We start from the raw sequence: 14653 nt of genomic DNA on the forward strand, positions 1-14653 counted from the left end.
CAATTTCCTTTTCCTCGACAAGGATGCAACATAGATATCGCTCCAAAGGAACGACCACACCGAGCTCCGATTAATTCACCCAAAGTATTCTTTTAATCGTTGAATAAATTATAAAATATATGATAAAATTATATAAAAAATAAAAAATATTACATAAATGCCACATTTTGTTCGAAGCATCAGAAATTAATTATTAATCACTCGATCGATTATTAATCGCGACACGAGATTTTATTTAAATTCAAGAAATGTATATACGAATCGTTCAGAAAGCAATTATCGTTTATAAATATGTCGCAACAGAATGATAATTCATAGATTTCGTCTTTTATCGCTTTAATTTCTATTATAATAAATAAATCGCGCAAAATATTTGTTTCGATAAATAGCTACCGCCTTCATATGTTTAATGCAAATATTTAATCGTATTTTACAAGCTGATAATTGCTAATTGTTCGTAAAGTATGATCGAATATGGGAAGAGATTCCTGCCATTACTTGCCGCCTCGTGTCTTGCCATACGAATGATACGAATGATACGACGAACTTGCGTACGTAGATCCTCAATAACAAACGTCAAGTATAAACAAATACCTCAAAAGGCTCTCTACCCGATTTGTTATCATTTCAAAATAATAATTTTTTTTTTTCTTTTGCCAAATATTTAAACGCGCTCGTTTCGCCAATTTATTCGATGATATATAGAGTGTCAAATTTAAATTTCGTAACAGGCCGAATGTCTCTGTATAATAAAATGAAATATCAAAGTCAGATTTTTTTAGATTGTAGTATTGTTTCGAGGCGGACAAATTTTGATAAGAAGAAACTCGATATTTCATTTAGTTAGTCGAGATATTCGATCTGTTACGTTTGAAATTTAACATCCTATATAATTTAGCCAAAAATTGCTCTTCCTGTTCTTCGTATATACTACGAAAATTAATTAATTAAAAAAGAAATAATTTCTGTAATAATAATATGTATAAAAGAAGATTTGAAAAATTCAATTTCTTCTTTTCTATCGAGAAAAGATTAAATATCATAAAACAAAAACAAAAAAATTAAATTAAATAATTTATTGAAAATATATATAATCAGTAAATAAGTAAAAAAAAGTGATTTAAAAAATCTATGCTACCTGCGATCTTGGTAAAGTCAATTATGCTGAACGATCGCGATGAAACGTTTGTACTGGCATATGATGTGATTCGGAAATAAACTGTCTTAATCGTGGCTATAAAAATCATAGCTTGATGATGATCGGCGCCTCGTAACCCTTCATATCGTTTTCTATCTTTTCTGGGTGAAAATTCGCCTGTACAATCTTTTACTTTAAGCCATCGTCGAGAGTGAATCAATGTTTGTCGTTGGCCAATCGATCTCGATCATTCGTCAAAAGTTGTTTCGCTTCTCAGACCATCAAAAAAAAAAAATTGATCAGCTCGAATCGATGAGTAATTTGAAATAAACAACGCATTATCCGAACATGAAACTATGCGATCCTGTGAAGCTACGCTTACTCTGGAAACTTTAGTTCGTCCGTCAAAAAGTGCTTGCTTTCGTTATATAGAATATACTCGAGACGAAGGGTTGATTGGCTCGTGACGGAACTATTCTAGGATTATCAAGTTCGCTTTGCGAGCATCTCCTTGAATCAAAAATTCCAAGTGACTTTCGAAATTAGAGCTGTCGGCTTTCGATAAATCGCAAATTGAGTTTCAAAAATTCGCGAATCTCGCAAACTTTTCGCCACTTCCATTCCGATCACCTCCCCTTTGTTTCCCGCGATCTCGGGGTGATTAATCTTCGTCTGAGGAATCGTCCCGACGATGACACCGATAATAGACGAGGCGCGCGATTGATACGAGCGGTCGCGGGGCGGGCGGGTTTTGAAATGAAAAATTTTGCCAATTGCAGAGTGGGCTGCAGGAGGGCGCAGCAGCACCAAGTGACGACCTCCGACCTCGCCCTCTCCAACGATGACGAGTGCGACAATCAGGTACTGCGGGCGTATCCTTTACGAACTATCGCGATCTACGGTGATCCTTGATTAAAGCGGAGATCGAGGGAATCAAAAATTTGGAAGTAAAATGCGATGCAAAGAATGGAAATAATTTTAAATAATTGAAAAGAAACTTTTTCAAATTTCGACAGTGTTAAATAGACTTTTTTTTTAAGTTAACATAACATCGACTTTTTCACGCAGTTTGGTTCAATTATGTAATTTTAATTTTAATTTTATTTCTATACAAAAATAGAAATTATAAATTAAAGCTCCTTATAAAACGCGCCTTATAAAATTATGATGGGAACACCGTATAGATAAAAGGGTTCGAAGGGATACGCCTAGAAAGTCGGAAATCGCGATTTTTTTGACCCCGGCGAGAAATCATACTGTAGAAAGAAAAAAAGAAGCTTCCTCGCAATCAAACGATATAAGAGAGAAACATGGTTGTCCTTTTTTCCAGGATTACGATGACGAGATCGAGAACGGACGAGGTCGCAGGCACAGCTCCCCGGGTGGATCGCGAGGTAATCCCAGGGATTACGGCCATCACCTGCATCCGGACAATTTGGTGAGTCCACCAGCACAAACTCAATCATCGAACGTGACACTTGGAGACATCCCCTGTATGTTCCCTGTTGCTATTAAAAAATTCCGATCGTGCACTGGAAATTAAGAGAGCTTTGCTCTAACGTAACAGCTTCACTCTTCAAATATTGCGTGTTTCGTGTTGCGTGTTTAAAGAAATATAGATTGTTTAAAAAAAATTGAAATTTAATACACGAAAATTTGATTAAAAAAAAAAATAAAATATAAATATGAGAGATAAATTTATTTAAATCTCTTTTCCACTACTCTTTACGTTTTATATTATATTAAAGGTATATATTAGGATTTATTTAACGCTTTGATATTTTATATTAAAATTAATAAAAAATTTATTTCGATCGTATAATAATATTCTCGTAACTGTACATTTTTAATAATGTAATTCAATGATTTCTGTTTTATGTGCGTTTTTTAGCCTTTAATGATTGATTTGAAATTTATTCGATTACCATTTTATTCCTCAAAACGATCGGAATATTTTTAGTAGCTGAAGATTTTCATTCCAAGATCGATTTATCGTAATACAATAGTCCTATCATCAAAAACTCATAATAGCTCATCCCCTTTGAAACATGCGTATACTATTATTTTAGAAGATAGAAGATTTTCTCTTATAGAATTAATAAATATGCGATCGTGTAGCGTTGAGATGTCTCGGGGAAAAAATCGAGAAGAATCTTATAATTTAAATTGTGCCCTACTTACGTTCACTTGTATTTAATTACACTTTGCAAATTGATCCGGTTTGCATAAATAATGATATAAACATAAATTAGTGTTTACAGAGCGGTTAAGTATAGTGTTGCAGGCAACAGGTAAATCTTAGATACTCGCATATCTAATACAAAGTGCATCGAGTAAACAAAGTTCGATTAAAAAATTCTGTATATTAGATATAAAACATCCTACACAAGTTTTACACACGTACAAGTTTTATGCAATGAATATTCAAATTATGCAATAAATATGCAATGAATAAATATCAATTAATAAATATAAAAGCCAATTATTATAACAATAAAAATAAAAAAAAAAAAAAGCTCTAATAAGTAACATACAGCACAAAGAAAAAAATGAGTTGATAAGAACCTAACGCAGAAAACAGAGCGCGAAGAAAGAAAATGGAATTTCACTTCTTTTAATTAAAGGATTTTTTTTTTTCAGATTCTGTTTTTCGTTTATTCGCGCTCTCTCGCTCTTTTCTACGCTAGCCCCTCTCTCATTAAGCCGTTTTTCATTTGTGTTGTATGCTAATCATTGTATTAAGGAATTATCTTAATTATTAAGCAATTTCTAGAAATGCAATATCTTTTGCTTGTCTCAAAAGTTTCAAGTTTCGAAAAGGAGATTTATATACATGTATTATTTTTTTATATCAATGTTTTCTAGTTAATTCGACTAATTCGATATGTAGTTTAATTTCTCTAATTTTCGCCGTTGAGTGAATAGATAGACGAAAATCCGACGGCACATGTTCAAAATCGGATTTCCATCGACAGGCCTCTCATTTAAATTCGCATGCAACGCAACATCCTGCGATACGGCGTTAATTTAAGCGGCTTAATTTATGCACGTCGGCTCGAGTACAGTTATTTACGCGCGATGTATACACAGGGTAAATTATAATATTTAAGGAATGGATTTTTTGAGACTTAAATTAAAGGCAACTATTTTTCTCAGAGACAATGTCAAAATCAATACAAGCTTCTCCCAAACTTTGAGCTTTAAGACGATGATAAATAATAATACTTTATTCCTCTTACTTGACTTTATATAAATACACCATAACACAGATATTTATATTATAAAATCTTAAAAGATTGCATTTAATCAATTAAATTTTTGCTATCGCGAAATTGACTTTAAATTTATCAAATAATTATAAACTTATTTTTATATCTTTCACATGTATATATTTCTTATTTTCACGCATATCCAATATATTTTTCGTTATTTCGTGGCATTTGATCGTTGAAGAAACAGAACCGCTTTCTGTATTTTATAGACATGTTTGCGTTCTAATTTTCCGCAATCGCCTACTATGTATTTTTATTTATAGATTATTTATTTTTTTTTTTTATAATCTTCACATTTTGTTGTTATTTAAACGATCTATTTAAATATCATGAAAGTTATAAAGAGAGATACTCGTGTTCGTATTTGTTCTGTGTCAACTGATGCAGATTCGCAAATTTTCCGCAATAAATCCCTGAGAGACAATCGCATGATCGCGCCAATATCGACGTAATAGAGTCGTTATAGAGGCGCAAGTTCAAAGTGGAGTAGATTAATTAACTCGCCTAATCGCGGTATATAACGATCATTATAGATGATTATACTGTAGTAATCCATAGAACGCAATTTGTGTTTGTCACGCAAGATCTATCTCGCGGTTAAAAAAGTTTTATATAAAAGATTAAAATCCGAAAAAAAAAGAAAAATGACGGAAATATCTCACAAAAGTTTTAAAGTCCTTCAAACATCACTTTTCGAAAGCCAATCGCAAACTCCACCCTCAGATCTGGCAAATCTCATTTTACTCGATTTTCTTGTTTCCATATTTGACTATTCTCAATTGACTTTATAAAGCTTGAAAACAATTATTATGCTTTAAAGCTCCTCGAGAAATGCAAAAGAAATGTAAGATTCAGTTTATCTTATAAAGATCGGGATCTCAGTATGATGTTCCAAGGCTAATAACACGTAAGACGGGATCGCGGATAGAATTATAGCAAATTCGCGATGTATAAGGAGGTTCGATCAATCAGGTAGAAGAATGCGGGATAATCGGAACAGATGCATTGGTACAAAACAGAGCAATGAAAGATTAGCTCGGTCAGCCACAGTATTATCAACGTCACTGAACGTGAGATAGCTTCACTTGAAAAGTGCCAATAATCGTTTTGTTCTCTCTGGAAGAATAACGTCTTCTACCGACTATTACCTCGTCTTCCCTCGGAAAAAAATACGGATTACCTTCTCGATGGCAGATGCGTAGAACGCGATAATATGGAAACCGCGACTCTCTTTACGAAGGGCTATAACTACATCTGTTCCGTTGAAATTCTCCAGCAGAAACGCGGTAGAAAGGAAATGCCGATTATTAGAATTTCCTTTTCGAGTTTCAAGGAATTCGCAGCTTAATCGATCTGCGTAAATTTTGTAGATAATATACATATGTATTAATTGTCGTAATATACGTAATAATTAACAACACTCACGGGGGGATTTAATTGCTAATATTAATATTACACACTTGTCAATATTAATTTTAGATCATATATTGACAATTCTAATTTTGTTCATTAATTTTAATTTCGTTTAATATACTATTTATATAATAATTAATCTTAATCTACCCGTCGTTTTTAATATATTTATATAATAATTAATCTTAATCTGCTCGTTATTTTTAACATATATAATAAAAATGTTATTCTTAAAATAATAAAAATATCAACGTATATAAATTTGTCAAGTTATTCTACAATACGATAGTTAGAGAAAATTTAATTATCATTTTAAATTTCTTATCAAACATATATTATCTCTTAATACATAATAATAAATATGTCTTTAGAAACTCTGGTGGTGTAGAGAGTTGTGTGTCTGCTCTCTGTGCCAAAAGGTTTGGGTTCAAAGTTTCAAATCCAGCCAGAAACATTGAATATATTTATTTGATCGCCACCTCTCGTAAGGCAATGGCAAACCACCGAGAGTATGATTCTTGTGAGAACATCTCTTGTGTAGAGAATCTCTCTAATCTGAGCCCGGGTGATCGGGAACCGGTGTTAACCGACTATATAGACCCCATATACTTTGCGGAAAACTATAAAAGGCGCGCACCGTAGATATACGCAAGTTTAAAAAAAAAAAAAAAAATCGATACAACGGAGGGAACAACGCAACAAGAGGAAAGAGTTGGGAAATGCTACAAACGGATCTGCTGTTCGGAGTAGTTGATAGAATTATTAGATATTGCCTTGAAGGATATTCCATGTTCTGTGTCCGAAGACTTCTAAAGCAACATCTGATTATTCTATCAAGTTTCAAACGCAGATTTGTTTGTAGCATTTTCCAACTCTTTTTTCTTGTTGCGTTTTTCCCTTCATTGTATCAATTTTTTTTAAACTCGATTTACATTTTACATACACACACACACACATATATCCTCTATAGTCCGTATTCTCTTGTCAAAGAGTGGTGACCCCTCTACATATCTAAGATGTCCGTTTTTTTTTTTTTTTATAGTTTCCCGCAAACATACAGAATCTACGCCGTTTCCGAGCGGCCTAGATTAGAGATTCTCTTGGCAATATATTCTCGGTGATTTGCCATTGTCCTTCCGAAAGGTGGCGATCAATTATATTCGATGTTTCTGGCTGGATTTCAACCCGAGCCCTTCGACGCGAAAAGCAGACGCACAACTCTCTGCGCCACGATAATACACATATAATATATGTATATATATTCTCTCTATCTCTCTTAAAAAAAAAAAATTGTAATTATCTCATCATTATTCTTCGGTTACAGTATCGTGCAGAGAGAAAGAGAGAAAGAGAAAGAGAGAGAGAGAGAGAGAGAGAGAAAAAGTGCAGGCACGTTGCACGCGAGAAGTAAAGATGATATGCAATTGAGATAATCGAGAGAATAGCTTGCAGTACGAGATGAACGATCGTGTTTGAAAAGAATCAGAAACCGATGCCGAGGTCGGCTCGATATAATTAAGATAATAGTGACGAGTTTCGTAGCCGTAATATTCGAGGTCGTTATCCCGATTGGATGCCATCTTCGAGGATTTATATTTACCGGTATCTATATTTATTCGAACGTAGTTCATAATAACTGCCGGTCTATAATAACGAAGATACAAATAGAAGATATAAATTTAGGAATTTTGTTTATGTTATTAAAGTCCTATATATATTTATTTTAAGAAGATTTAAGAAATAAATTTATTAATATTTAATCCGAAACTTTTTAAAGCCCTTTGCAATCAATAGCGATAAGTCTTTCTCTATATTAAACATACAATAGAAATATATAAAAAATTACACAATTTTAAAACGTTTTAAATTTAAATTTAAAAATCTATATCAAAACTATAAAAATTCAAGTAATGTGTACCTATTTATTTATATAAGTAGAAGAATAAAATATAAAATTACAATTAATTCTTTATAAATAGTATTTATTAACTTATATAAAAAATATCTTCAATTATTCTATGTGCATGTAGATAAAAGAATTAATAATAGTTTCAAATAGATCTTAATTATTCTTCATTCTTAAAGAATTTATTTACAGAAATATTTAATGTGTTATAAAAGAAATTGTTTTAAAATAGTGTATAAGAAGTGTCATATCGATATAGCATTCGATAAAATCCGGCTGTCGAGGAATTTAAAGACTTCAACATAGAACGAGCAACCGAGCAAAAACTACCTCAAAGGGTTAATCAACGTACCGGAGAGAAATTATAAATCGTTATCGTAAGATTCGTCGAAAAATCGCATCGTGGCAGTTAATCACAATGCAATGCGCAATGTACAGGGTGTTCTAGAAACCTAACAAGTCACTATTCGTCTTATTTCATCATGAAAAATAAATTTTCTTTTAATATACATAATTATCTCATATAAATATATAGATATTTTTAAGTTTTTATATTTCAAATACATCGATAAATAAATTAATTTTCAGAGATTTTCCAATTTTTAATTTATCAAGTTAATTATACAAAAAATAAAATTACAATTAACTCTTTAAATAGTATTTATTAACTTACATAAAAAAAAAAAACAACCAAAAATGTAGATTTCTTTAATTCATAAAAAGAGATTCGTAGATAAAGATTAACTCGAGAATACCCTGTGAATTTCGCAGCCGTTCTCGGTGCAGTCGATGATTGTCTGCCTCCGGTTTTTTTCTTCTTCATAATGCTCCTGTGCTCATCTTATTGTGAATTGAGAGAGAGGGAAACTCCAATGTGAAGGATTACACGATAAGCGAGGACGGAGCAAACAATACTAAAAGAGACTAGAAACAATTTTTTACGATCTCACTATTCGTCTCGATGTTCATCCCGCCCGCCGATCGCATATCATGATAGTCGTTCTACCTGAAAATCCCTCGCAGAATTGTTCTCGTAATAGCGACGGATTAAAAGCGAGCGTATTCGCTCGTGCGTATAATTTGCCGCGCAATTTAGATTTAGAAATCTTGCCGTGTGAAAAAAAAAAAGTTACAATTTTAAGCTAAAGATATGTAAAATTAAATGTAATTTTTTACAATTAAAAAAAATAAAAAATTAAATTTAAAAAAAAAATAAGGACCCGCATATTTCCATTTATATCTCGTCAAAAAAATGCGATTATCTCTGTCTATTTTTGCATATAAATTCTAATTATATTATTTTATTTCACATAATATAATAATTAAAATAATCATATTTAATGCTCAAAATTCAAAATGATTAGAATGTGAGCATTAGAAATTTTCAATTATTTAAAATATACCATATGTATAAGGCATTTTTTTATCACACTATGTGATATCTTATAACGAAATTAAATTTTACTCCGATAAATCCCGCCGTTAATTAATAAATCACTATGTTATCAAATAAATTAACAAGTTTGTCTTCAAAATTATAGCTTGACTACGCGATAAATGCGCAGACAGCTTGTTTAAATTTATTCCGTTATTGAAAAAATGTCAAGTCTCGTTTCATTCATATTTCAATTATTACACGATTTTCGTCTACAAAACTTTCTACAAGTTCTCTTCGACCGTTTAATACAATGCCCACCTAATACAATATAACTACACGATTTACGTAGAAATGAGCTATTCGCTAAATGGAACGAGGAAAGGTGGGAGGACAGAAACGTCATCTTATTAGAATCGACTAATTAAGGCCGCTCATTTACATTAATTAGGTTACGCTATTAGTCACTCGCTTAAGCTGGCTTAAAAGCGGCTTACGTATCGATTACATAAATCTATTTCTTACGACGACAGATAAAGAATTTATCCCGTTTATAATCATTATAATTGATATTGTAAAAGAGATAAGGGGGAAAAGGGAATATCATTTAATCGGACTTATAGCTCAATTATAAAATCAATTAACGATCATAATTCTATGAGCGTAGTTTCAGCTCATTTTTATTTCATTGTCTTTGCAAAAAAAAATTAATTGACTTTTTATAATATAATATATAATATATAATAATACATAAATAAAAAGAGGGTGATGTCAGAAATTTCGTCAATTAAAAACCAAATAATTACGATTCTTGTCTTAATTAATTCTTACGTCTAGTGGCAATTATGCTTTCTTAATAATAATATATATTGTAATATCGCTGGTCCAAGAAGTTATTACGTATTAATTACACGCTAATGAAAAGGCTACCAAGTGTCCGGCCAAAGTTGACCCTGTCTTTTTCAACATCGCCAAATAGCAATACGCCATTTTTATCATCGCGCAATCGCGGAAGCTGAGCGATAATTATCTCATCCTTAAAGCGCTTTTCTGCGGTTTCATTGGCGAAACAAAAGTTCGGAGAGTCACAAGTCATAAGTCATGCTTCTTCTGGCGAGGATGCTGCGCCAATTCGCCTCTCGACTAATTACACCTAATGACCGCGATCGATCAGGAACGCGGAGGACGTGTTCTTCCAAGTGTGTTGCCGACATACATATATCCTCGCCCTGATCTTCGCAGTCGATGATTGCCGCTGTTCCGACCCCGTTCATACTCACTCTTCCGCATGACCGATCAACTCGCCAGATGTTCAAAGCGATATTACCTCTCTTTCTCTCTCACATCTTCTACATTAATATCTTCGTACATAGATATCTTCATAGATCTTGCCTCAACAACGGAACAGCGATCGAATATCAAGTCGATTTCTGTTTTTCCGAGTTTGCCATCAATTTTCATGCGTTTTATTATCTCTTTTATTTTAATCATAAATAAAGTTATAATTGTGAATTAAAAATTTTAATTGTGTATTACAATTATGATATGTATATATATATATATATATATTTAATTAATTATTAAGTTTAATTAAGATATATAATTATTAGGAAATTAAAATATTTCAGCGATTTAAGATTAGAAAAGAATAAATTATTGAATCTTCTGTCAATTTAGTGCAATTCTTAATAAAATTTAATTTTTTAATTTAGCTTAACGTAAATTTTATTTTATTTTATTTTATTTTATTTTTTTTTTTTTAACGGAATCTAAAATAAATCATTAAAATATATAATTTAAAAGATTTAAATATATCTAAAACATATCTATTATAATAAAAATAAAAAAATTATTCAAATATTAATTTGACAGAAAATTTCTTTTAAATTCCACGAGACTTTAAGATGTGCTCGGTAAAAGCAGAAGACAAAAATGTTCGACAATAGTTGGAAGATTATTCGTCATCGAGAGGGTTCTCTTTGTGGCAGACAAGTACAAAGATGGCGAAAAAGGTATATACGCGAAGTACTCCGCGCTTTCTCTCTCTCTCTCTCTTTCTTTCTCTCACTCTCTTTTTATCTTTTTCTCTCTCGCTCTTTCCTTCTTTCTCGTCGAAATCCCGGAACGGGATCGCGATCAGAGCTTGTCCTGGAGCGCCTGGCGCAGCTCCTCAGTGGCCTTGGCCACGTCCTGACTTTGCCGATGCGAGTGCATCTCCGAGCGCTGGACCGACGAGTTGGACCGCCTCACGGAATTGCCGCTACCGAATTTAGGCCGCGGAATCCGCACGCGTTGAACGTCACTCAGCCACGATTCCATGACTTCCTTCCTTCCCCTGGGAAGAAAACAATCACGCGCGTTTATAGCGTCGATCAGCGCGATTAGAGCCGATTAGTCGGAAGAGGATCTGAATTTGTTAGATTTAGAACTTTTTGGATATAGGATCTCTTTATAAATAAATTCCAAGGACCGCAAGTTGTTTGGAATTTTAACATTTTCGTGATTCCTTCCTCTGAAGAAAGCAGTGACGTTCATATTGATTAGCGTCGTTAGCAAATTAATTAGAGTTTGTTAGAATTGAGCTAAGGAATTGAAAAGAAAATACTCGATTCTCGTGGAAAATAGTAATGACATATTTATAAAATCTGTAGTTATATTTAGTGAATCAATTAGAAGGAAGAATTTAAGTTTGTTAGAGTCGGACTCGTAAGTACGAGAAAAAGTTTAAAATTACTGAAATCGAATCAACAAGCGAATAAAATGAGCAGAAGAGATTATTAAGAGCAATAGATAGTTGTAAAATTCAGAATAATTTTAAATTTATGGATTTCAAAATCTATAAAATATTTTAAAACCCTGGGAATTTTGTAATTTGTAAACTCAATTTTAAAATATAATTATATATATGCAATTTAGACTCTGTAAATTCTAGAAAATATGTGTATCTTCTACAATTTATAAACTTTATACGCCTAGAGAGATTATATTTACCCATATTTACAGGGACATCCTATATATATATATATATGTCAGAAAAATATGTTTACAATCTCTATATCTAGGAATTTTTATACAAATTTAACATCAATTTATATATTTAATATAATTCTAACTCTAATGTAAAATATCAAAAAAATAAAAATAAAAAAAAGATAGAATAATAGAGAGAAGTATATTTTCTCTTTATCAACAATCTTTCCCATAAATCTATTGCAATCTATCTAGAATCTTGAACGATAAAGTTTTGCGGATAATGTGCTGCATATAGATATCTGAAATCGAAGATTTTATGAACGTGTCTATGGAGATTGAAAGAATGTATGAGCTTCAAAGGAAAAAGAATAACTCGATCTCTGAATTGAAATTTCTATAACAACAGATATCTTTTAAATATCCACATAATTTATAATTTTCTAATAAATGATTACCATTATTAATTATTAATATTCATCGATTTATTTTTGCTTCGATAAATAAAATCTATTATAATTTCTAAGAATTCCAATACTTCATACCTTAAATAGAGAGAGAATGCAAGAGTTTTACATCCGTCCATTAATCGTTGAATATATTTATCTTTAAACGATTTCACGCTTCAAGGATTTATATTTCGAGCAATTAGATTTATATTTCAAGCAATTAGATTTATATTTCACGCAATTGGAATATGTAAAAAAACAGATATTGAATCTAACAGGTTTTACTGTAGGCAATTCTCTATTATCGACTACCGTTCGCTGCGTGTATACACGTGCGTGTGTGTGTGCATACGGGATTATTATCGGTCCGCCTTCGCTCTGTTTAATGATCTCGCCGCAGTTAGGTTTCATCAAGCGCGACGCGGTTTCCTAATCGAAACTGCGTAATTACGCGAAATGCGAAGCGGAGCTTCTCGATATTGTGCAACATTTTAGATAATAACTGAACATAATAAATATACGTATGTGCGGCAAGTTCAATCGAATCTGAATTCATTTGTAAGAATAGTGATGAAAAATTTGTTTAAAAGCGCTCTTCTTGTCTATGTTTTCGATAATTTTAAATATTATGAAAAATATCTGATTTATAGAAATAATAACTTTAATGCCACAAATAATTAATATAAAATATTTAAATATTGGAAGATAATGAAATAAATTTCTTTTTCTTTTTCTTATTTTTTTTTTTTTTTAAGGAAAAAAATTTACGAATTGAAAATATTTCCAAGAAAATGAGATTCCGACTTTTGTCTCGTCTAGCATTTCTTATTGGAACTAAAACCGACAAATTCGTATTATTCCCTTTAATAGCAAGAGTTATCTAGGATGTGCCAGTTATCTTGTTTCGGTCGGCGGGACACATTCACCGAACACTAAGTGATAAATCAACCGATATGTCGACGAAACTGGATTTCGCCCAGTATTCTCACAGCTTGGTGAATTATCGCCATTATCATCCAACTTTCGAAATCTGCATTATTTAAATGCAGCTCATTTTACGCAAGTGAGCCGCGTTTTCGCTCCGAAAAAAAATCACCGTGCGACGACAATATTGGACAATTTTTTCGCATTTTCGATCATCGTAAAATACAATATAACGCTCGCCATGGAATATTAATTATTCAATTCATATAGAATACTTTCCCGTGCATGACAAATATTTTACACTTTTCTATCGTAGTTCTCGTTTTGTAAAACGCGCAAAATAGTAAAAGATACACACACACGAGTAGAATTACAGGCACGATAAGAAAGGTATCGATAAATGAAAATAATAATATACTATACAGTAGCGTTTAAATAATTACAGAGGGAAAGTTAGAAGATGAAAGAGTTTGAAAAGTCTTAGAATTTGTTAGAAAGTGTTCGATTGCGAGAGTGTTTACGGTATGAACATTCGGCTAATGTATTTTCTAACGGGTTCAAATTTTTTTTTTTCCACGTACACAATCTTTCCAAAGTTTAAATCCTCATAAATACCTGCTGACGGATCGCTTCGGATCAATTAAGATTCAATCGCGATCCACGAGGACCACAGTTTCTAAATCACGCTCGTGAAACGGGAGAACGAAATCGTGATCGAAACGATCGCGATCGATCGAGAGAAACGTTTGATTCGCTGGTGGCTGCACGACTGATTCAGGAATCGGACACGAAGTGGTGACCGACGCAGGTTTACGTTTACCTGATCGAGAGAGTGAGTCAGCCAGCCCCGGTGGAGAGAGAGAAGCAGAGAGCGAGAGAGGGAGCGTGGAGGGAGTCGAGGAGGAAAGAAAGAGGGAGAGAGGGAAAATATAATGAGAGCGACAAAGAAAAGGAACGAAGAAGGAAGAGAGACGGCGACGAGGCGAGCAAGAAAAGGAGAATCGAATCGAAAATACGTGAGAGGGGAGGAGGGGGGGACGGGGGGGGGAAGGAAAGGACTATCTGTCCTTGTCTCACAACAGGTGAGAAAGAGTCAGGAACGGCGAGGCGGCGAGACAGCAACGGGAAAGGCCCCACTTCCGGGCCCCAAAAATATAAGAAAGCCCCTCCAATTATTAAAGCTTTTTTTTATCTTATATTGCGTTA

General features: G+C 32.8%; 1 protein-coding gene across 7 annotated transcripts in view; it reads left to right on the plus strand.

Annotated features, from left to right (window-relative positions):
* Positions 1-14653, plus strand: part of Dysc (whirlin protein dyschronic) — a 66127-nt gene that overhangs the window by 34842 nt on the left and 16632 nt on the right. For 6 of the 7 annotated variants that reach the window (XM_070292994.1, XM_070292989.1, XM_070292990.1 and 3 more), the window contains 2 exons: positions 1918-1999; positions 2469-2576. In XM_070292994.1, the coding sequence (XP_070149095.1) occupies positions 1918-1999; positions 2469-2576 (190 nt within the window). The remainder of the gene's footprint in view (positions 1-1917; positions 2000-2468; positions 2577-14653) is intronic. The other variant, XM_070292992.1, reaches the window with a different exon arrangement.

This window comes from Polyergus mexicanus, unplaced genomic scaffold (genome assembly GCF_030449975.1).
Source record: "Polyergus mexicanus isolate NDT 795.1 unplaced genomic scaffold, iyPolMexi1.0 SCAF_3, whole genome shotgun sequence".
Lineage (NCBI taxonomy): Eukaryota > Metazoa > Arthropoda > Insecta > Hymenoptera > Formicidae > Polyergus > Polyergus mexicanus.